This window comes from Drosophila nasuta, chromosome 2L, assembly GCF_023558535.2.
Source record: "Drosophila nasuta strain 15112-1781.00 chromosome 2L, ASM2355853v1, whole genome shotgun sequence".
NCBI classification, from domain to species: Eukaryota; Metazoa; Arthropoda; class Insecta; order Diptera; family Drosophilidae; genus Drosophila; species Drosophila nasuta.
In genome coordinates this window covers 11,905,711-11,928,076 of record NC_083455.1, presented here as the reverse complement: position 1 = coordinate 11,928,076, position 22,366 = coordinate 11,905,711, and the positions used below count along the sequence as shown (strand labels likewise).

Here is a 22,366-nt window from a genome sequence, read left to right as displayed (position 1 = left end):
TTTAGCTTCAACTCAATCTAAATTTCTAAATGTTTTGAAATTTGATTTTAAACAACAGTTTTGTCAAGAAAGCTGTGTGACCATAGTTAAAGTATTTGGTTCATAAAAGCTTCAACTATCAACTTGGTGCGTATATTGCGGTATTTATTGTCGTAAATTAGTATGTTTTGAAGAGTGCAGCTACGGTTACGCTATATGCGACAACTTTACGTGGCAAAGCAACAAAAAAAATAAGCAGCAGAAAAAAATCGAATTAGCGGACTGACGTGGAAGTTCGTTTTCGTTTTGCGATTGGTATTTGTGTAATTAACTGCATTTAGCGAATAGTATTGCACAAGTGCAGCTAGCCAATCGTTTCGTATTTGTTGCAACAAGGGGAACACGGGAACGGTAAACGGCGAACCCCGAACTTTGAGCTAACAAAATCTCGAGTGTGTTGTGTGAAAGTTGTTGCTACGTTTGTTGTTTTATGTGCTCAATTTGAGAGAGAAAGCAAATTACAAAACACAAAAGCGATGAATCCGAATATGTATGGCCCACCGCCCACGCAACAATTCCAGCCGCAGCCACAACCACAATATGCACAGCCACCGCAGCAAGCTTGGCCACCACAACAGCAGCAGCCGCCGCTTCAGCCACCACAGCAGCAGCCGCCGACGTCGCTGCCACAACAACAATATGGAGCTCCAGTGACGTCCGCTCAACAGCAGCCCTATGTGAATGGCAACTATCAGCAGGTGAGTGAGAGAGCACATAAAAGCTTAATTTGTTGAGCCTGCGAGAGAGCTTTGAGAGTCCAATTGTAATTGATCTGCGGATAATATAGCTGCTTGGCAACGGAAACGGAATGCAATTCCCCGATCGAGTTTCTCATTTTATGTGTCATTTATCAGCTGCGCTCTAAATCTTATTCATAACTCCAAAGCATTGATAATTGTTTTGTTTTTGTTTTCTATGCATAAGAAAGAGGTCAACTGACAACTCGTTATGTATGTTTCTGATAAGAACGCACACATAATTGAATTGATTTAGCATGTACACTATATCTCCATCTCTTTCTGTCTGTATATTTGTTTAGTTGGCCACGTCGATGAGCGGCTTAAGTGTGAGTGGCAATCCCCTGAAGCCTGCACAACCGCCGCTGCCTCTTGGATCAGCAACTGCTGCTGTTGCAGGACCACCGCCGCCGGCTGCATTTAATCAATTCAATGCGAACGCTGCGCAGCCGCCGCCAACGTCGCAGCCAAACTACAACAACAACAATGCCTATGCGGCAGCTTATGCAAACGGCTCAACCACGGCACCCTCGCCTGCTCCGGCTGCTGCTCCTCCACCAGCACAGGCTCCACCCGTATCAGCTGCGCCGCCAGCTACGCTGTATCCGCCCACGTCCGCAGCAGCAGCAGCGCCCGGATTACAGCCACAGAGCGTGCCCGGTGGCATTTCCCAGATGACATTGAACAGCGCGAATTTGGCTGGTTTGCCGCATATGCCGCCACCAAAGTCAGCGACACCCGACCATCAGCTGCCACGTCCAGCAGGTGGCGCACAACCTCCAGCTCCGGCAGCTTTTGGCAGACCTGCGCAGCCGCCCGTAAGCGGAGCCCCAACTCCGTTCACGCAACCTGGTTTGCCACCACAGCCTGGCATGCCACATCAACCGGCACAGCCTGGTCTACCGCCTCAACCTGGCATGCCCCATCAACCTGGCATGCCGCCACAGCCTCATCAACCCCTGCAGCCTGGTCTGCCTCCATTACCCGGCATGCCACCTCAACCAGGAATGCCTCATCAACCGCCGCAGCCTGGTCTGCCTCATCAACCGCCACAGCCTGGTCTCCCTCCATTACCAGGCATGCAGCCTCAACCTGGCATGCCGCCCCATCCGGGAATGCCTCCACAGCCGGGTATGCCTGGTCTGCCACCACAACCCGGCATGCCACCACAGCCCGGCATGCCACCACAGCCTGGTATGCCTCCAGCGCCGTCACAGTTTGGCGCTGCACCACCGCAAGCTCAAGGCTTTGTGCCTGGCTATGGACAACAGCCCATACCGGGCTATCCGCCGCAGCCTGGACAGCAGCCCATGCCCGGTTATCCACCACAACCGGGCAGCTATCCCGGCCAACCAGGTGCCGGACGTCCTGGCTACAATGTAAGCAACTAATATTGAAACAACATCCAATATTTGCTCATTTTACCTTTTCTCTACTTTTCAGCAACCTCCCATGCCTGGTGGCTATCAACAAGCGCCATCGCAGCGTCGTTTAGATCCCGATCAGATGCCGAATCCCATTCAAGTGATGATCGAGAATCAAACAAATGCAGGCGGTCCATTTGTCACCAATCAGCCGGGACTTTTGCCTCCGCTCGTTACCACCAAGTTTGTGGTTCACGATCAAGGCAACTCGTCGCCACGCTTCATGCGCTCTTCGCTCTACTGCATACCCAATACGGGTGATTTGCTGAAGACAACAGCGCTACCGCTGACCCTCAACATTTCGCCGTTTGCTGCTGTCGCTCAGGGTGAAATGGAGCCACCGATTGTCAACTTTGGTGACATCGGTCCCATTCGTTGCAATCGCTGCAAGGCTTACATGTCGCCCAACATGCAGTTTGTGGACGCAGGTCGACGATTCCAGTGCCTTATGTGCAAGGTGACTACTGAGGGTAAGTTTCAAAGTTGAAAGTACTCTATAATTAGAATTAAATTATAGCCCTTGTTGCATATGGAATTTGAATTACTCTTCGAATAGGTTCATAAATTATAGGTTGCTTGAAAATTTTGGTATTCATATAGAATTTTTATGCATATAACTTAGATATTCCATCAAGAATTATCTTGTACCCTCCGATTACATTCTATTGTAGGTTTCAAATTTTAGTCGATACAAAATTCTTGTTTTATTTTATTTTTTCATATTTTAATAACCATTCAAGTGTTTATTTTTTACATTTAAATATTCGCTTAAAAAATGTATTTCTTTTATAATTTAATATTTTAATAACTTTCTACATATTTTTAATTTTGTTTGCAGTTCATCCCGACTACTATCAGCATTTGGATCACACCGGACAGCGTGTGGACAAGCTGGAGCGTCCAGAGCTGCTGCTGGGCACCTACGAATTTCTGGCCACGAAGGATTACTGTCGCGTAAGTGAATTTAAGCATATATATACAGAACCCTCTTTTAATTTGATGATTTACTTTGTAGAACAATGTGCCTCCCGAGGTGCCAGCGTTTATTTTCGTCATTGACGTCTCGTATAATACAATCAAATCGGGTTTGGTGCATTTGCTGTGCTCACAGATCAAGAATATACTCAAGCATTTGCCGGTGGATCAGGGACAGGATAAATCAAAGGTGCGCGTCGGTTTCATCACCTACAACAGCACCGTGCATTTCTACAACATTAAGAGCAGCTTGGCCCAGCCTCAAATGATGGTTGTGGGCGATGTGCAAGAGATGTTTATGCCGCTGCTGGATGGTTTCCTTTGCCATCCTGAGGAATCTGCAGCAGTGATCGATGCACTCATGGAGGAAATACCACGCATGTTTGTGGACACCAAGGAGACAGAAACCATACTCTATCCGGCCATACAGGCGGGTCTCGAAGCGCTCAAGGCATCGAATACTTCGGGCAAACTGTTGGTCTTCAATTCAACGCTGCCAATTGCCGAAGCGCCGGGCAAACTGAAGAATCGCGATGATCGCAAATTGCTGGGCACGGACAAGGAAAAGACGGTGCTGACGCCACAGACGACGGCCTACAATACGCTGGGACAGGAGTGTGTGCAGCATGGTTGCTCGGTGGATCTGTTTCTGTTCAATAACGCGTACATTGATATTGCAACCATTGGCCAAGTGTCGCGTCTAACTGGTGGCGAGGTCTTCAAGTACACCTACTTCCAGGCAGAGCTTGATGGCAAGCGACTGATCGAGGATATCATTAAGAACGTGTCGCGTCCCATTGCTTTCGATGCAGTGATGCGAGTGCGCACCTCGGCGGGCGTTCGACCCACTGAGTTCTATGGCCACTTCTTCATGACAAACACCACGGACGTGGAGTTGGCCAGCATTGGTAAGTTATAAATGAAGTGTGTCCTTTCTCAAATGATGCTAATTGCATTCTTTATACTTTAGATGCCACCAAATCGATCAGCATTGAGATTAAGCATGACGACAAGCTGCCGCCAGAGGAAAATGTCTATATACAGGTTGCTCTGTTGTATACCTCGTGCAGCGGACAGCGCAGATTGCGTATTTTGAATCTGGCACTGCGCGTCACAGTCACGATTGCGGATGTGTTCAAGAGCTGCGATCTGGACGCCATAATGCTGTTCTTTGCCAAGCAGGCGTGCTTCAAACTGATGGAGCACACGCCCAAACAGGTCAAGGACAATCTGATACAGCGTTCGGCACAGATTTTGGCCTGCTATCGCAAGCATTGCACATCGCCCACATCAGCGGGTCAACTGATTCTCCCCGAGTGCCTCAAACTGTTGCCTCTCTACGCGTCTTGTTTGCTGAAAAACGATGCCATCTCTGGCGGCTCCGATATGACATTGGATGATCGCTCGTATGTCATTCAATTTGTGCTGGCCATGGATCTGAATATGTCTGTCAACTATTTGTATCCACGCTTCATTCCCATCCACAATGTGGAGCCCGACGACACGTCGTTGCCAACGCCAGTGCGTTGCACCCACGAAAAGATAACCGAGGATGGTGCCTACATATTAGAGAACGGTGTGCACTTGTTCATCTGGCTGGGACAAGCGCTGTCGCAGAGTGTGGTGCAGGCGCTGTTTGGTGTCCAGTGCACGCAGCAGGTTAATGCCGAGCGATTTGCCATCACGGGCGATACTCCGTTGGCGCGTCGCGTTACCGATATCATTGATCAGATTATGGAGGAGCGTACGCGCTACATGAGGGTAAGCTTTTGGGATTTGATGAGAACTGTATAATTTCTGATTACTAATTTTACCGTTTCGCAGATTACCTGTGTGAGGCAGAACGATAAGCTGGAGAGCGTATTCCGTCATTTCCTGATCGAGGATCGTGGCACAGACGGCTCGGCTAGCTATGTGGACTTCTTGTGCCACATGCACAAGGAGATCAAGGATCTGTTAAGTTAGCACGTAGGCTACACGTACAAACTGCCGGCAAACACATCAGCAGCCGCTGCCACTGAGGAGCGCTGGTCCAGGAGCTACTCTCAGAATCGGGCACGCATGCGTCGCCTCTCGCTGAACAGCCGGCGGTTTAGATGAGCATAGTTCTTAGCATAAAACAGAGAAAAAGATAGACAGAGAAGGAGATAGTGTGTTTGTGTGTGTGCAGAGCGATAGAGCTGAGAGGAGAGAGAGCACTTCAATTAATTATATACACATATATATACATCTATAAAGATACATACTTATAATAGCTGCGACTTCATTTCGAGCGTTACAAATCTTCCATTATTTTTATTAAACTTTTCATATTTTGCATGTTTTTTCTTTAGTTTTTATCTATCAATCTTGAGAGTACTCGATTGACCGATATGATATCATCATCAAACTCTATATATTGTAGTATATGTGTATTTGTTGTTCTTCTTTGTGTGCTGTGTGTATTTCTGCGCTGCGAAAACATTTGTTAAACGAGCAACTGCAATTAGACCAATATCAATTTTGTTTCCATCACACTTTTTGGCTTCAAATTTCCCACATATTTTTAATGCAATTAAAAAATTAAATTCCCCTTAGTTGAAAACGAAAGTGAATTAGGCCTGAGGCATTGAAGTTTGTAAACCCTGTAAAAGGTGTCGAAAGTTCTATATTTATCTGTAGCAATCCCCATTTACGATATGTAGCAAAAGATTCCATCATTATAATAAAAGTGAAAACGAAAAAAACAAAAATCAAGACAAAATGATATTTGCATGAACTATAAGTTAGTTTTGTGGCTTAACTTTACTCCTGTGTAACCTTAACTATTTGTGTTTCCTGTGAGAGTTATGTTTACTGTATTTGGTATATGCAATTCCCTCTCCCCTCACTACTCCCATGTGCAAAATCATTTAATTATTATAAATAATAAAAAACTTTATTAAAAAATTAAACAGCATCGTTTTTTTGTATTCAATATGTTCAATAATAGGCAACTAATTGGATTTTCGAAAGAAACGAAATGTATATTGTTTTGCTTTCCGAAATAAAAATTCAGAATACGATTTTTCCATTTAAAGTTATACATTTTTTATATATTTCAAAACTATTTCAAATGAGTCTAATAATAATACCGCGAAAGTCTTTAAGAATTTGGAGTCTTTGTCGGTATTAGAAATAAAAAGATATAATAGATAAAAATAATTGGATAAAGGATTTATATTTTCGAACCCGACTTGACAGCATAGTCATAATTACTACACATGAGGTTTGTCAATTAAAAATCAATTGGAACACAGTTGTATATAAGGTATTTGTATATATATATTGTATTGTATTTATTAGGCCTTTAAATATCTAGAATTATTATTATTTGACGTGCACATTTTACATTTACATAAATTTGTAGATTGTTTTCATTTTCTGTTTTTATTTTATTTAATTTGTTTTTTGTTTTACGTTTAGAAAAATTTTCTTCGTTTTTTCAATGTTCCCGAAATTTATAACAATTAAATAAACATTGCCTAAGATGCCCCCTCTCTTGCTCTATCTATCTGTCTCTGTGTGTATGAGTGTGTGTGTGTATATTTCCTTGTTTATTATAATTATTTAAGCAAATCACAAACGCAGAATTGAATCGAAAAGTTGGAACATGAGCTGAGCAAACGGCACTGCACACAAGATACTTGATTACAGATCAACAGATTCAACATTTTAAGTGTTTTGTGTAACAGATTTATAAACATTGTTGTGGATGTATCAAAGTTCATTAATTTTTTTTTTTTTTGTTTTTAGCTGTTTTGCTCTTATAAATAATGTTTAGTTTATATAATTACAAAAAAGACCTGTCGCAGTTCAAAATATTTAATATAGTTATCCGTTTTTGCGTTCGTGTTGCACTTAATTTAACATTGATTTTTATTGTTGGTATTTAATTTAGATTGTTTAAACATTCACAAATCGAATCGAATTTAATTTTGATTTATTGTTTTATTCGCATGCCGAAATTGCTGTAAATTACGTAGAACACAATTAATGGAATAATACGGCATTTATTGTGTATATTTTTTTGTAAATTGAACTATTTTCTAACATTTCGTTTATTTAAAATAAATTGCGAATCGAATTTGAAGTAAAATAAAAAGAACGAATTAGAACGAATGATTTAGCTTTTGCTTGACATCAGGCCTCGGCGTTTTTTAATTATCGCATATGTATATAGAGATATATATAAAATATATATGCATATGAAGAGCCATATATATCTCGCGGTCCTCCTGATAATGGTGCCTCTATACAACACACTGTCATTTTTCAAAGTTGAACTGAAGGGAGTTTGCGAAACTGCCCGCATTTGTTTTCTTAAAACAAGCAGCCAAAGTTTACTATGTGTGTGTATGGATCTTAGATTGTGTGTATGTGTGTGTGTGTGTGTGTGTGGTATGTGCTGCTAGCCGGCATATAGGGGGAAAGGAGAGGGTTTAGGTATGATGATCATCTATTTCGTAAACGCCATAAACACAGCCCAAAGTATTTCATTCGCATTCGGCTTGGCCGCCTCCGTTTCAAAGTCGAGATCGAGCAGCTCCCGCACTCGCTTCATGGCCACCTCGTAGTCATCGTCGTTGAGCGGCGCAAAGGCATTCTCGATGACATCACTGGCATGCGCCAAAAATATCAGCGCCAGCATACGCTTGTCCATGCGCTGCGGATCGTTCACCCACTTTGAAAGCACCGAATCCTGAATCTACAATGCAAAATGATGAGTAATTTATAATATTAATTCAAATCTTCTTTCACTACCTTCTTGACCAGACGGCACTTGACCACATTGTTGTTGAGCGGATGTGTCGTCATGTCGAAAAGCAGAAAATTTTGCTTTTCCGTTGTGAGCACACCCTTCTCCACCAGATTCTTGGCCAGACGTTCGCGCACATTTTTCAGCTGGTAGCGCAATTTCAATGGGTTCCAAGTTTCACCTATAATAATAGATGAATGTGTGTGATGCATTAATATCATATTTGAAGGGTTGTCTGGTAGTTAGTACCGCTGAGATATTCGATCCAACTTTGCACCGTCTCTGGGGGATCTGTTTCCTTAATGTGTTTCAACGCTTCATCCAACAGCACATCTCCGGTCTGCTGATCCGATTTCAATATCAGTTTTCTACAATTGCATTTTTATAATTAATAAATATTGTTCTATTAGAATTTACTTGCGATGTGTTCTCACTCACCTTGTGCACAAGCCACGTCGTCGCATGCCCGACTTTTCGATCATCACACGTCCTCGCAGTCCCAACTCGATGAGGATGCAACCTCGCAAGCCACTTGATATGCAGTCATTCCAGAAAGATGTGTATCCCTGCGAAGAAACGAGAATATTATGAAAATTATATTCAATAAATGAACTCTTCATAATTTTTACTGAAACTCATGTGTATAATTTAAAAAACTAAATAAAACAAGATTATTTTCTTAGAATGATATTCATATTACGATGAATATATAATATAATGATTTTCTAATTTACTTTTCTCAATTAAATACATTTTATTAGTTATTGCGCCAGTATTTTTAAACACGTAAAAAATTTAACTGAAATCAAAAATACATAGTTTAATCCCTGATGATAATAACAAAGTTATAGAAAAAAGGAATATAGCATGCCACAAATTTGAATAAATGTAACTGAATTGTTATAATTACATGCGAATCGAAACGACGACTAAAATAAACAAAAAATCCCCTTTAACACTTTCTATTTTTAACTCATATCAGTTGGTTATACATTAGGATAAATTAATCATACATGATTATTTTATAATGAGTAATAGCATATGAAATATTAACAGAAAAATATAAGCGAAAAGAATTTCCATAGCGTGTTCCATATTTTATCAAGCTTCGGCTTATGAAACATTAAGATCGTTGCACCACTAATTGCTTATTCTTTTTTAAAGTAAGATATAAAAGAATATCAACAAACCGTGGATAGTTTACCTAGTGTATGTTGAAATTATGGACTTTTAGTTGAAAAGCTTAAAAGCTGGTATATTTAACTAGACAACGAAGAATTGTTCAATTCTTCACACCTGACCCAGGCAACTGTTCAAAGTTTGAACAGTTGAATTTGCTTAAGCTAAAAAGAATATCGTTACGCGATGACGTCTAAAGACTGTAGATAACTTGAGCTAATGTAACTAGAACCATAAAATGATAACTTTATTATATAACTGCGAGTATATAAAGTAAAATCATCGATAATCCTATTGGAAATACCGAATGAATCACGCTACGTTGACAAAATTGCTTGTTTCTTATCATTTCGCTTTTCTTTTTTGGTTTCTTTTCGAGAATAAAAAACAATATAGTTAATGACGTTATGGACGATAAGCAGAACAACGGAGGGAGGAACAACTTCCTCAAAACAATTAGCTAAATGAGAAATATGTCGTTTGATAAAAATGAATGGAAGACTCAAGAATGAACATTTGAAGCAGCCCAATATGAAGAATGATCGTAGCGAAAATAAAATAGAAAAATGACACGTTAAACTTTACAAGGCAAATGTACTTAGCAAGGGGGAGTGCGGAATGTTTTGGAGCAGACGCGAGACTGCGGGCAAAAAATAAAAACAAATATGTACACACTCATACTCTTGCAAGTGATAAAGCACACAATACAGCAGCAGCAGTAGAAGAAGAAGACGGAAAAAAGTATTATACTATTGCAGTCCCAATACGGGCACGTAGATGTGGCATATGGAGAAGAGCCATCGCAATCGCCAGTTTGTGTCCCAAACATGCGCGAGATTGACGAGTATTTCAATATTATGTAAATTAAGCAGCCACTTGGCAAGCAAAAAGCGTCGCAAAGTGCTGCCAAAACTTGTTTCTATGTAAACTTAGCTTTTGTTCTGCCCTTTATTTTTAGCAGGAGTCGCAGCTTCAAAAAGCTTTTGGTGCCGTTGATCTTTCAGAAAGAAAGCTTTCATTGGGTAGCCGAAATACTAATCAGAAGTTGAGTAGCTTGTTTTTAAAATGCGCCCCACTTAAAAATGAAAGTGTTTCATACACTTGACCACAACAAAAGCAACATTAAATGTGTTCAGACACCCAAAAAGTGCGATAAGCTCAAATTCAGCCAAGGTGAAGAAGAAGACAAAAGCATGAATTTATGGTAGCAACAAATTATAAACTCGTTCTCTATTGGCCAAAGGCGTTGTAATGATGAGTGAGTTTAAGGTTTATTGCACAAGCACAGCAGCAAAAGGTGAAGCTGAAGCCAAAGTTGACGGTGGCGTTGGCTGCGACGCAACGTCAATGCACTTCAATGACTAGCAGCAGCAACAACGACAACATTAGGGTTAAGCACTGTTGGGCCATTTGATGCTTGCCTAAGGCGAATGAGTGAGCGATAGTTGGAGATCTCAGGTCATCTCTCTCTAACAATAACGGAAGCTCCTTATTAAATGTTTAAGCTTTGCTTGTATGTTTCTGTGTACATTGTGCAAGTGCGAAGAGTGCCAATACACACACATACAACGTGGAATTCATGTACATGCGTTCCATACGAATAATTAAAGATAAAACGATAGCTGTTTTAGCTGGCAACTCTGCTGACAGCTGATAAAAAGTTATCGTTATCACAGAGACAAACGAACCTCTTTATCCTTGAGGCCCAGCAGCAACACTTCCTCCATGAGCGTGAGTCGTGTCTCTTTCGAGTCGCCATCATCGATGTTATCCTCTTGATCCTTGTTGCTGTCGAGCGTGTCCTGATTGTCATCCGGCGTATTTGCATTTAGGCCACCGCCACCGCCCTCCGCACCGTTCTCGCGAGGCTTGACAGCGCGCCTAACCAAGCCGTCACTGCGATTCATTTTGTTTATAATGCTCTTTTTCTTAGATTATTTTTATTTTTTGTAGAATTTTGTATGTGTGGCACAATTGCTGTCTCTGCCACCTGCCTCCTCTTTCTCACACAACTCTCGCAGTGATGTTCCTGTATGAGTGTGTGTATCTGCGAGTGTGTGTGTGCGTGTGTTGTTACTTTGTGTTTTATTATTACACTGCTGTGTTGCTGCTTTTTATTTCTTATGAGTGTTCGTTCTCGTTTTGCACTTTTCCCACTTCTCTCTTTGCAGATGCAACACACAAAATACTGCGTCGTCTTTCGTTGTTTTTGTTGTTTATATCAATCTATTATTTTTTTTTTGCACTCAAAACTTTACAATTTACGTTGACAATTTTCTCGAATTTAATTAGTTTGCACAGACTAAATGCCCAATTTGCATATTTTTCGTTTTATTACTACAGCGTTTCAAAAAACTTGCACATTATTGTGATGACTTTATAATTGTATTCTTTTTGTGTCTTTTCTGTTTCTTCGACGTGACATTTTCCGTCTAGTGTTGGGAAGCGTCGCGTTCGCTACACTGAATCATAAGCCACGATTGAATAGAGTGGTGTGCGAATGTTCTAACACTGGTCAGAGGTACATAAACATCTGTTGTGCAGTAAAATATTTTAAATGCATTATTATTAAACTATTTCCATATGCATAAATTCAGTCTATATTGTTTAAAATTAGCTTTCAGAAAGCTGCTTCTATTTTAAAAGCTGTGTTAGGGTGTGACCATTCAGAATTTGATGAGTATGGAATAATAGGGAAATCCCAATATGGGTAATCTGGTTACTCTACATTTAAATTGTCCGTATATGTGCGCCTCTTAGAAACACTTTTTATTTGGTGTCTTATATAAATGTAGACGTTGTTTAGAAAATGTTATTTCGTTTTATTTGTGTTGTCATCAAACTGATCAGATTTTCGTTACACAATTGCAATTTTGTAGAAAGTCAAATGGAAAAACGATTAGCACAGAATAGTAAATAACAGCCGATAAAGGCTCGAAAAATACAAGAATTATTGCATGATTGCGGTCGTTGACTTAAAAACTTATGTAAGTTAATTCTAAAAAACATATTTTTTTGTTTATGTAAAGTACACTTAACATTTATCTGATTGTACAATCCAATCAGCTGTTAACAGACAGTGTGCAACACTGCTCTTTACTTATCGCTGTGAATGCTTTAATTCCTTGTGATTGGCATTGCTTAAGTGACTGTGTGGGGTGCGTTTGTGTGTAGTAGATAGAAACATTTTTGTGGTGCTCTTTTGTTTATTAGCAATTAACTTGTTGGACATGTCCTATTTGTCGAGTTTTAATAATGAAAGCGCTAAGCAAATACTAATGGATATCATACGTACGGTGAATCAGCCCGATAACTCCAAGAAACTATCCGAGGCTAAAGCATCAGCTGGCAAAGAGATGATTTTAATGATGCAGCATGTTTTCCCCTTGGTCATGCAGCTGCAGTTGGAGGTGATCAAGTTGCATGGCTTCCCCTGGAAATCGCGAGGGTCTCGTGCAGTTCTCGCAGCTAATTCGCGAAATGGAACGCGATGATATGGAAATAGCACGTCTACGCAGCCAAATACGTGCAATATACCTGCCTCCAATAGCCATCAACACTACCAACGATATACTCATCTAAAAAAAAAAAAAAGAGTTCCTTGATTCATATTCTGTGGAATTCCCCAAGACAAAATGAGACTGCAATAGTTAATAAGTGTGTGTGTTTTTCTTGTATTTTCGAGCTAACAAATAAAGCAGAGAGAAACATTCATCAACATGGAGTTGAACTCGGCTTAAGTAACATGGCATATCTTTTAAGTAAACAATAAAAGGAATAAGAAATAAAGTATTATGCTGAATTCATAAAGTTACAATATATATATGTATATATTAATTGTTCAAGTTGAAGGGCACACAATGGATATGTCCACAAACAGCCAATTTGCAATTAGTGATAAATTAAACAATTGCAAAATTCCTAAACAGTAAATAGTAAATTGCTTACAGACTACGCTTTTATATGCATTATGTACATATATATATATATATATATGAATACATACATGTATGTATGTCAAGAGTGCTGAGCTGCCGCATTTAAGATTAACAAATGAGTGTGAAACAAGTGGATGAACAAATGATTTCAATTCTTTTTTAGTTACTCGAGACATTGCTGTTCTGCAAATCATCCGCCGTTGTGGTTAGTTTGATTGGATCAATGCTGGCTAAATCGTTGCCATTAAGTTTGTGCTGCAGATGCTGCAGCTGATCCGCGAAATGTGAATCCTCTGCGCCCTCCACATCGTTGATAATCGACATGGACATGGGTGAATGGGGTGTCAATGGCGTATTTGTGGCACACAACTCCTCGATGGTGGAATCACTTTGATTCGAGGGCGTGCTTGAGCGTGACCGCACAGGATATGCATCATCCAGGGGCAGTGCAAAGCCCTGCGTGATCAACAGATCCGCAATATTCAGTTCAATACCCTCGGTGGGATCGAAGAGCTCAACGCCGGGAAGTGGAGTGCCGTCCCTGGTGGCGGCATTGACAGCTTTGCTTTGACTGATCTTCGGGCGTTCCTTGTAGGTAACCACGCGTGCAATCAGTTTGCGCCAGTGTGCAACTATAAAAGCAAATAATTAGATTTTAAAGGTTGATTTCGGGTATTTCAAGACTTGCCCTCAGTCAGTTCCTCAAACTTGGAGATGGATGTCTTTTGCCAGGTGTTGGGCTCGTCTGTAATGGTGGACTTGACGTTAGCCAAGAAGCATTCAACTGCTTGGAATCTAAAAAAAATAAATAATGCATTATTGAACAAAATATGCATAATTACAATTCAGCTTAAAGGGACAAATCGGTAATAATTTCAATAAAGATATTACGTTTAAAAGTCAACGGGGCATAATCAGAAATACAAATCTCATAAAACGCACCTGAGTGTGAGGAAATCGGTGCGCAGTTCGCAGATATCGGCAGGCGATATATACTCGCTGTCTCCATAATCCACAAAGTACAGATCAATCACCTGTTCCTTAGGATTGTACTGATTGGGCATGATGTCCACAATCTCGGCACGATACCATTTCTCATCAAACTTGAAGACGGCGGCCACAATTTGTCCTATGTACGGCGTAGTCAGTTGATGCTTGGCGCGATTCTCTGCGCTACTGTAATAGCTGGTCATTTCCTGCACCATGTCATCCAGTTTCTTCGACTGGGGCCCAACCAGCTGCACCCAGAACTTGGTGGGTGATGCCACCGCCGAAACGTATACTTCCATCGGCTTGTCATCACCACGGGCGGCCATCAATTTGTCGCGTGGCGGCTGCGAGCTGAGCGACGTTTGTGACGAGTACATCGAGGAGGTGATACTGAGGCTGGTGGGCGATCGACGAGGTTCGCGACGTTGTTCCACCTCGTCGACAGCCAAACGCAGTTGTTCATCCTCTTCGATCTGATCGTCAAGCAGTTTGCGTGCAATGTTCACTTGCTTCTGGTTGCCCACAATTGTGACCTTTGCCTTGCCATTGCGCCCATTCGGATCGATGTTGATCTTGGCCAACGAAGTGCGACTAATGTCTTGCAGTATTTCACCTCCACGTCCGTTGATCTTGTTGGCCAAGCGTTGAGGCACCAGCAGCTCCACTTTCACAATGGGCGCACGCTCAATCTCCCTGATGAGCATGACGCGTGCCGCTTTCACGGAATCCGGTTGACCACTGATGTCGCAGAACTTTTGTGTAGTGTCCTTGTCACTGTAATGGCAGAGATTGTTAGAGTATTTGTGGTTCGACTAAGCTATTGTCAGCATTACCGTAATCTTATCTTTGCGCCCGTTTTCTCCTCAATTAGCTTAATGTTGGCGCCGCCGCGTCCAATTATCAATGGCACATGGTCGTTGTCCACAACGATTTTCTGGCAGATTTCCTTTTGTTTCTGTTGCTGCTGTTGTTGTTGTTGCTGCCCACCATTTGTTAATCGCCGTTTGTTGTTGCTGTCATTTTCATCTTTATCATCATTGCGCGACTTAAAGTACGCATATAACATTGCACTGCCCAGTGAGCAGAGGCCAAAGCCCAGTAGCAATTTGTAGGTGGGCGTGCCGGCGAAAGGCGTATTGCGCAACATTGCAATGTGGGTTTGTTTATTTGTGTTTTTATTTTGATTTGTGTCACCGTCTTCTTGCTTGTGCGCTGCAATTGCGTAGCACGCAGCTTTATGTCAGTCAATTTAGTGTCTTCTTCCTTTCGGTCTTGTGCGCTGCACTTGCGTAGTATGCAGCTTTGTGTCAATTGAACGTCTTGCTCCTTTGCTGCGAATCATACAGCTTTGTGTCAGACTGCAAAGATATCACAAATTAAATAAGAGCTTTATTTATTATTGGCATTTTTGTGGATTGATTTACCGCTGCTTAAATCGATATATGATTTTCTCTTTCCCTCCCTCTACTGGTTGCTGCTAGTTTGCCCTTAAGTATGAAGCTGAACGACAAGAACGTCGTTGCGTTAAGTGAAGTGTGTCATGTTAAAAGAAACCTATTGCTGTTTCTCTCACACTACTTATATAATAATTATTACTCTTATCAGTCCACGTAAAATTATTAATGAAAATATGTGCAGAGCAAATTTAAATTTCAAATAAATTCTTTTTTTTTGTGTTTTTGGCAGACAGATATACAGACCGACTGAGAATGACAGCAGCAAAACAAATAAAAGTGTGACGCTTAGACATTTTACACCGTGCTACAAACTTTCAAGACAAATATTGCACCCTCTCTTGCTGTATTGTTTTTAAGTGTGCGACTTTATGACTGTAATTTCAGCAATTGCTTTTGAGTGTGTAGCACAGTGTCCCAAAACTCATTAAAACTACATATTCTCAGCTTCTACAACATTATGGATCACGTAATGTCAAGAAAAGTAAAACGCATTAAGACAAAAACTCAACCGAGAAGTTTGATCTGCGCTCGCTCTCCCTCTCTCTGTTGGTATCATAAATCACAGTTCGTTTCAAGCTTTTTGCATTTGTCCTTCGACAAGTTGAAACAAGTTTAAGTGTGTGCAGCAATGAGACCGGTTTATTTACAAGCTAACTACTCTTCTTCCGCTACTTGCAAGAACAAAACACAACAATGCACTGTTATCTATTTTGTACAATAACAACTGATAATCACAAAAAGAAAGCTATTCTCAGTATTTCGATAAAAATAAACTTTCACATAATGCCGCCGACCTTGATATTGGAGCGTGATTAATGTTCTTCGATTTCGATTTACACTTGTATTAGATCTTTTTATTGTTCGCCGTATAAACAAACGCTTAAGCTCAATCAAGCGATTTATTTATATGATTATTTCATTTGCATCGTTCGAGAAATCGTTTCGTTTAATGGGAAGTTATTGTTAATTCATCTGCGTGAGTCTAACGATTCGTCTGCTTCGCTTCGCTCGATGTGCATAACTGTTGCAATTATTTGAATTTTTACCGAGCATCAGCTTCGTTAAATGGCGTCAGCTGTTTTTACGCTCGCCTGTGAGAGCAAGCGACGCACTCTCTGATTGGAACACTTTCGCTCTCTCTCTCACTTTCTTGTTGCGCTGTCAGGCGCATCAAGTTGTCTTGCGTTTTGCTTTGTTTATTTTGCCGGCTCTGTTTTTGAATGGTCACAGAAGCATAAGAAATAATGGATTATGAATACAACAACGGCAATTAAAACGGCATGCGATTATTACGTGTGAGCGAGAGAGGTAGAGCAAAAGAGACAGGGAGAGAGAATGAATGGTGCTTGGCTTCGTGCGCTAAACGCTAAATTTAGTCAAATGACATAATATGCGGTTCGTTGACTGTGTTTACTATTCCAAAACTTGAAGTTGTAGACGAATGGCAGTTAATCAAACAAACTGTGTAACGCAAAGATATTTCACACATTTTCCGCATAAATTCAATGAACAAAAAAGGGTCACGCGGTGAAAATGCCTGAAAGTGACTTCAAAAATTGTTGGCAAAGTTTCAATTTTCAAAAACAGAAACAAAAAACAACAAATACACGATTTCGACGTCATTTTAAAGGCAGATAGATTTAGCAGGTATTTGTTTTTTGGATAACAACAACATCAAACGTACTCTATAATCTATAATTAATATATTCATATACAGTTTTGTTCTGTGCGTATTTTTGGCAACATTTGACCGTGAACTGAAATTTCAGTGCTATTTCGCATGTTGCACGCACGTTTCACTTTTTATGTCCTAAACTTGCAAACACAACGGCAACTGATAGTAAAAGTGCTGCTGGGCCTTTTTGTCATTTCAATTTATTACACAAATATTTGCACACACTCATGCACTCGATTCACTTACTTGGTTTGTTGTTATATACGTTTTGTGACTTTGTGTTGTACATTTAATTTGCTTATTTTAGTAGATATGTTCCTTAAATGAGTTTTTAATTGGAAGCACAGTCTTTTTGTAATTAATAAAAAACAATTTAATTCTTATTTCAGCTGCGCTGTGTGTGCTTTGCGCTGCTGCTTCTTCTAACAACGTGTGTAGTGTGTTGTGGCGGAGGGAGAAACATCGATGACATTATCGATGTTTCACATTTTTTGATATTTGATTATTGAGCAGCTGGATAATAATTTTTTTTTTTACATAAATTCAGTTTTCTTTAATAAAAAAGCGTCTTGATAAGGCTAATTTATTTAAAACTATTTTCATTAGCAACATTAAACTAGCGAAATGTCGGTTAGTCGAAGAAACTTAAAAAATAAATGCGCATTTGAACTTAACAGCTTCAACTATAATCGACGCTGTTAGAACTTTTTGTGCCTGTTAAAGCTATCGAAGTTACATCGACAATTTACATGCGCGCGAAATTTGAAAACAATTAAATTTTGATTTTTGTATTTCGTCATAAAGTTGTAGTTGTAGATATTTTAATTATTGTAAGTATAAAATGCAATTTGAGCAGCTAACAGCTGTAGGTCATAATAAACTAAAGCTATGGGCACATCAACCGTTAATCGTTTTTGTCTAAGTACAATGAACACTTTTCAGTTTAAGGCGAACCATATGGCATGGGCGTTTTGTTGTTGTTGTTGTAGGATGTCTATATAGTCTGCAGCAGTTGCAGCATTGAAGGCTTGCCTTAGGCAGCTAGGAAATGTCACGCAATGCGTTTAGTTTGGTGCCATCCATGTCAAAGCAGCGACAGTTGCACGACGACACGGGACACTCGGAATTTTGTCTGCAAACGGAAAACATTAGAGTAAACATTTATTTATTGAATGAATGATTGGAGTACTCACTTGAACCACTGCATAATGTGTTCGGTGTGACCGCCATGACGACACGTCTGGCACCAGGAGAACCATTTGGCAAACGGCTTCAGCTGCCAGCCGCCCGCCTGATCCGTCGATGCATCTCCAGCTCCGCCGCTGCCACCGCTTGTGTTGATCATGGTGCCCATGTGCATCAGACACAGCGAGCATCGTGGCAACGGTTTGCGGCAGCTGGGACACGATGACAACCGATTCGTACTCGTGCTTGTGCTTCGGGGACGCGGCTCATCCAGCAGTGCATTCGACACGGACTTGCCACAGAAATTGCAGCTCAAATAAACGGTGCGTGAACTGCGCGATGAGGCGCGAATATTCTCAATCTTAATGTCAAGTTCGGCGCGTTTCTCCCACAGTTCCCAGCTATTTAAATAATCCAAATAGCTGGCAATCCAGTACTGTATGCGATTGTCCGTAAAATGCTCATTCCTAAAGTAATTGATGGCCACCAGGGCAACAGTTTGGACATCGAAACTGGCATCCATATAAGATTGCAATATGTTGATGCCATCGAGCGATTCTCCAGTGAGCAGCAGACCATTTAAATCGCCACATTCGATGGCACGCTGAATGCGTTGCTTTATGTAGTCGGCTAACTTTGTTTCCGACAGATATTTGCAGGCGAAAGCAACACGATCCGCCAGAGAAACGCCCTCTTCCTTGAGCACGGCATCAAAGTTATCCTTTTCCATGGTGAGGAACGAGAAAATGGCACGCAAATGTGGATCCTGTATCTGCATATTCGCCGTGGAGCGTTGATTGCGCCACGTTGAACTGCAACGATCCGCATTGAAGCTGGACAGCGCAATTGCTGTGATGCGATACATGCTGGGATCACGCATCATATCCGCCGCTTGCGAGAGGATGTTGCAGGCAGACAGCACTTTCAAGTGGAAGACACAGATCATGGCAGCGCGACTGAATTCCTTGTTGGCATAGAGTTGCTCGATGAATCTGTCTAGCTCCTGGTCAAAGTACCAGCCACACAGCTGCAGCGCCAAGTCGCGTTGTTCGCTTCTGCAATTAATAAGGGAGAAAGAGGGAGAATTAAGTGTGAGTTTATTAAGGACATATTAAGAAATCCAGAATGTATCTTGTGTCAAAATTGCAGCCTCCTAGCTTATACCGATTCGACTTAAATGAGATATTAGAGCAGAGGAATTTTAAGAAACTTTTCCTTAAACTCAAATTTTCTAAACAATTATATGGGTTAGGATATCCGGCTCTCTCTTTAAATAAACAATTATAGCCCCCCAGCTCTTACGGTGTGCACTAATTGCACGATTTATTACTTTTACAATAGGAATTCTTAAATATTCTGAATTATTGGATGTTCAAGTTTCAAGGACTAGTAGGTCTAACATCTTGCAGCCTCCTAGCTCTTACTGTTTGGACTAAATAGTTAGAATAGGATATGTTAAAATGTTGAGTACTATGTAGTATGTCTAAGAATTACAGCCTCCCAACTCTTACAGTCTGGACAGTGAGTTGATAGCTCACTTTAGGACTATCAGTAAGTAATTTAGTAAGTCATTAAGGATAGATAGTTTTACCTATAGAAAATAAGCGTTGATATCTTCGAATTACACAGAATGAAAATCTTTAAAAAGTCCTCAGTCACACTCAAGCCTTCTCAAACTTACCTATAGCACACGAGTTTGTTGGAATTGTTGATGCCATCCGGCCATTGGAGCAGCTGCGATTCAATGCGTGAACTCGCCATTAGCGCCTCTGAAGTGTGTCCCAAGTTAATGCCTAGCGTTGACTTCAAGCCCGTCAAGCGTTCCTCACAAAACACATTCCCCAGCGTGGTCCACACATTGCGCAAATACGGCGTCAGCTGCAGCTCTGCGAACCTCTTATTGTCTGGTTTATTCATGCCGTAATCCTGCAGCGCCCGTTGACGTGTCTCCTCCACCAGATCCTCTTCGAGCAACTCACGCTCTAGGAAATCAAAACTCAGCGAATTTTGACCCATTTGATAATCGGTTAGAGAACTGCCTGTGCTGTGTGTGCTGCAGCTGCTTGTTGGCGGCGCTGAGGGTGAGGCAGGCGCAGCAGCAATTGCTGGCGATGGAGCAGTATAAAGAGGACGTTGCATGAGCAGCGGCAACTTATGGCGATTGCTGTAAGCCGTATGCAAACTGGCGGGCAGACGAAAGTCGAGTATATTCAAAGCATCCGCAAGCAGCAGCATGCGCTCAAAGTCACGCGGATGCCAGGACAATCCGTTGAGGGCGGCAAACTTGCTGCTGTGTTGATACTTGGCAGGAAACGGACTAATCTGACGCTTCACATGATAGACTTCGCGACTCGACTCGTTGTCCACACTGCGAATGTCATACAAAGTGATATAAGGCGAGTCCCGCTGCAGCGAGGAGAGCAGCGAAGTGCGCGTTGGACACCAGGCGAGCTGCATGTGATTGCGCGATGAGGAGATTTGACGCAGAGGCCGCTCAATGGCGCGCAGATCCCACAGCATAATCATGGAGTCCACGTAGCTGCACAGATAGTTGCCATTGGGGGCAACGGCCAGGCCTTGGACAGCCTTGGTCTTGATGGACTGGCAGGTGGCGTTGCTTTCTAGAAATAGGAGAGAAAGTCAGTAAAGAATTGAAGTAAGAAAGCTTCAGGTAAGATTCAATTTACGTCGCAGATCAAATAGTTTAATCAGATTTTGACTCATGCCAGCGATCAAAACACGATGATTGTGATCCCAGCACAGCGAATTGGCGGACTCGGAGAGACCAAAGAAATTCGCCGTTTCCTTTGGGACGCCGCGTTCAATGTCCCAGATGGTGATGCACGAGTCCGAACGATGTTTGTCATGGCCAATGGCCAAAATATTGGCATCCAACTCATTCCAGGCAAGACAAGTGCACATGCGTTGTTGACGCGGCGCTAAAATAAAAAAGAAATCAGTTAGGGGAAATTCCAGCAGAGAAGAGAAGTATAAACTAATCTTACTGTATTCCCAGCTGCTGTCGAAAGTGTCGCGAAAATTGCAAATGCCAATTTTGCCATCTGCTAAACCAACAGCGATAATCGGTTGATCACTGTGATAGGAGGCGGCCACACAGCGTGCGTATTGATAGCGCGACTCATTGGATAGATAATTGCAGGGTATGTAGGGAAGTCGACTCTTTTGTTGTTGCGTCTGTTGGATTTCCTCTTTGCTGCGCACCTCGTATAAATTGATTTCCTGACCCCAGGAGACGAATTTGTCGGGAAAGTTGGGAAACCAACTTATGCCATGTATGTTGCCGCTCATTTTGTTGCACGCAGCAAATGCACAATTTTTATTTTAATAGTTTTACACAATTCACAATTCACAATTGCGTCGCTTCTTATCAGTCGTGAAAGAAAAAAAAAACAACAGACGGCAAACAACTGAAAACAGCTGATAGTGCAATGCGTCGTAGAGAGAGCTACAAAAACATCGATTACGACGCACTCAGCTGAGGAGCAATTCTGTAGTTGTGGCTTATGTTAACCATGTTTGCTGCAATGGCAAATATCTGGCAACGCTTACAAGTAACGGTGCTTTCTGAAAAGTTTAGACGCTCATTGTGAAATTCGAGAAATTTAATTATTTTATTGAAATTGTTTAAGAAAATTCGGTAAACAGTTCGTTATTGTGTCAAGTTATATTGAACGAACAATATTTACAATAGTTGCTGTTAAAATACATCTGTTAATGAAACTTCGGCTAGTGTACTTTGCACGCAGTAAAAGAAGAGGGAAAAAACTGCATTGCAAAAGTTCTTAGTGAAACTGGGAAAGCCACAATGTGCGATGTGTTTATATGATAAATTCAGTAAATTTCATATCTTAATTTCTGCACTAACTCTGCTGTGATTGCATGTAAGTAATTTTCAAAATTCTTAATAAATCTGCATATATTGCAATTACTTAAAGCTAAGGTGAATATTAAAATTGCTCAGTGTCATTG

General features: G+C 41.2%; 5 protein-coding genes across 7 annotated transcripts; 2 read left to right on the top strand and 3 right to left on the bottom strand.

The window, feature by feature from the left end:
* The first annotated feature begins 39 nt into the window (after positions 1-39).
* Positions 40-5,494, top strand: LOC132796758 (protein transport protein Sec24C). Its single transcript, XM_060808025.1, has 7 exons — positions 40-737; positions 1,079-2,155; positions 2,220-2,670; positions 3,039-3,154; positions 3,216-4,083; positions 4,146-4,936; positions 5,000-5,494. The coding sequence occupies exons 1-7, from the start codon at positions 516-518 to the stop codon at positions 5,138-5,140; spliced, it is 3,666 nt and encodes a 1,221-aa protein (XP_060664008.1). The 5' UTR covers positions 40-515; the 3' UTR covers positions 5,141-5,494.
* Positions 5,495-7,186: 1,692 nt separating this feature from the next.
* Positions 7,187-11,569, bottom strand: LOC132796801 (Golgi phosphoprotein 3 homolog sauron). Its single transcript, XM_060808102.1, has 5 exons — positions 10,820-11,569; positions 8,391-8,518; positions 8,202-8,320; positions 7,958-8,133; positions 7,187-7,901 (listed from the first exon to the last, which is right to left on the bottom strand). Exons 1-5 carry the CDS (start codon positions 11,036-11,038, stop codon positions 7,653-7,655), a joined length of 891 nt encoding a protein of 296 aa, XP_060664085.1. The 5' UTR covers positions 11,039-11,569; the 3' UTR covers positions 7,187-7,652.
* A 698-nt stretch (positions 11,570-12,267) lies between these two features.
* LOC132796805 (protein C10) lies at positions 12,268-12,920 on the top strand. Its single transcript, XM_060808116.1, is given in 2 exon segments — positions 12,268-12,562; positions 12,564-12,920. Coding segments are annotated over 2 exon segments (351 nt in total). The 5' UTR covers positions 12,268-12,361; the 3' UTR covers positions 12,714-12,920.
* On the bottom strand, positions 12,784-17,587 carry LOC132796770 (tudor and KH domain-containing protein homolog). 3 transcript variants are annotated; one of them, XM_060808049.1, is made up of 5 exons: positions 17,438-17,587; positions 14,893-15,417; positions 14,012-14,833; positions 13,758-13,864; positions 12,784-13,701 (listed from the first exon to the last, which is right to left on the bottom strand). In XM_060808049.1, exons 2-5 carry the CDS (start codon positions 15,204-15,206, stop codon positions 13,229-13,231), a joined length of 1,716 nt encoding a protein of 571 aa, XP_060664032.1. In that variant the 5' UTR covers positions 15,207-15,417; positions 17,438-17,587; the 3' UTR covers positions 12,784-13,228. The 3 variants fall into 3 exon arrangements, with proteins under 3 accessions (XP_060664032.1, XP_060664049.1, XP_060664040.1); XM_060808066.1 differs by lacking the exon at positions 17,438-17,587 and adding an exon at positions 16,311-16,510; XM_060808057.1 differs by lacking the exon at positions 17,438-17,587 and adding an exon at positions 15,484-15,769.
* Positions 17,588-17,995: 408 nt separating this feature from the next.
* LOC132796762 (GATOR complex protein MIOS) lies at positions 17,996-22,051 on the bottom strand. Its single transcript, XM_060808037.1, has 5 exons — positions 21,382-22,051; positions 21,064-21,315; positions 20,058-20,997; positions 18,385-19,431; positions 17,996-18,323 (listed from the first exon to the last, which is right to left on the bottom strand). The coding sequence occupies exons 1-5, from the start codon at positions 21,683-21,685 to the stop codon at positions 18,233-18,235; spliced, it is 2,634 nt and encodes an 877-aa protein (XP_060664020.1). The 5' UTR covers positions 21,686-22,051; the 3' UTR covers positions 17,996-18,232.
* Between the last annotated feature and the right edge of the window lie 315 nt (positions 22,052-22,366).

Excerpts from the sequence above, each read along its gene's own strand:
- LOC132796758 (XM_060808025.1), top strand. The coding sequence starts at position 516 with ATGAATCCGAATATGTATGGCCCACCGCCCACGCAACAATTCCAGCCG. Across the intron at positions 738-1,078 it reads TGAATGGCAACTATCAGCAG|TTGGCCACGTCGATGAGCGG; the intron begins GTGAGTGAGAGA and ends ATATTTGTTTAG. Across the intron at positions 2,671-3,038 it reads GTGCAAGGTGACTACTGAGG|TTCATCCCGACTACTATCAG; the intron begins GTAAGTTTCAAA and ends TTTTGTTTGCAG.
- LOC132796770 (XM_060808049.1), bottom strand. The coding sequence starts at position 15,206 with ATGTTGCGCAATACGCCTTTCGCCGGCACGCCCACCTACAAATTGCTA. Across the intron at positions 14,834-14,892 it reads GGCGCAAAGATAAGATTACG|TGACAAGGACACTACACAAA; the intron begins GTAATGCTGACA and ends CTGCCATTACAG. Across the intron at positions 13,865-14,011 it reads ACCGATTTCCTCACACTCAG|ATTCCAAGCAGTTGAATGCT; the intron begins GTGCGTTTTATG and ends TATTTTTTTTAG.
- LOC132796762 (XM_060808037.1), bottom strand. The coding sequence starts at position 21,685 with ATGAGCGGCAACATACATGGCATAAGTTGGTTTCCCAACTTTCCCGAC. Across the intron at positions 20,998-21,063 it reads TAAACTATTTGATCTGCGAC|AAAGCAACGCCACCTGCCAG; the intron begins GTAAATTGAATC and ends TCCTATTTCTAG. Across the intron at positions 18,324-18,384 it reads CACATTATGCAGTGGTTCAA|ACAAAATTCCGAGTGTCCCG; the intron begins GTGAGTACTCCA and ends TTCCGTTTGCAG.
- LOC132796801 (XM_060808102.1), bottom strand. The coding sequence starts at position 11,038 with ATGAATCGCAGTGACGGCTTGGTTAGGCGCGCTGTCAAGCCTCGCGAG. Across the intron at positions 8,519-10,819 it reads TGGGCCTCAAGGATAAAGAG|GGATACACATCTTTCTGGAA; the intron begins GTTCGTTTGTCT and ends GTTTCTTCGCAG. Across the intron at positions 8,321-8,390 it reads CGACGTGGCTTGTGCACAAG|AAAACTGATATTGAAATCGG; the intron begins GTGAGTGAGAAC and ends ATGCAATTGTAG.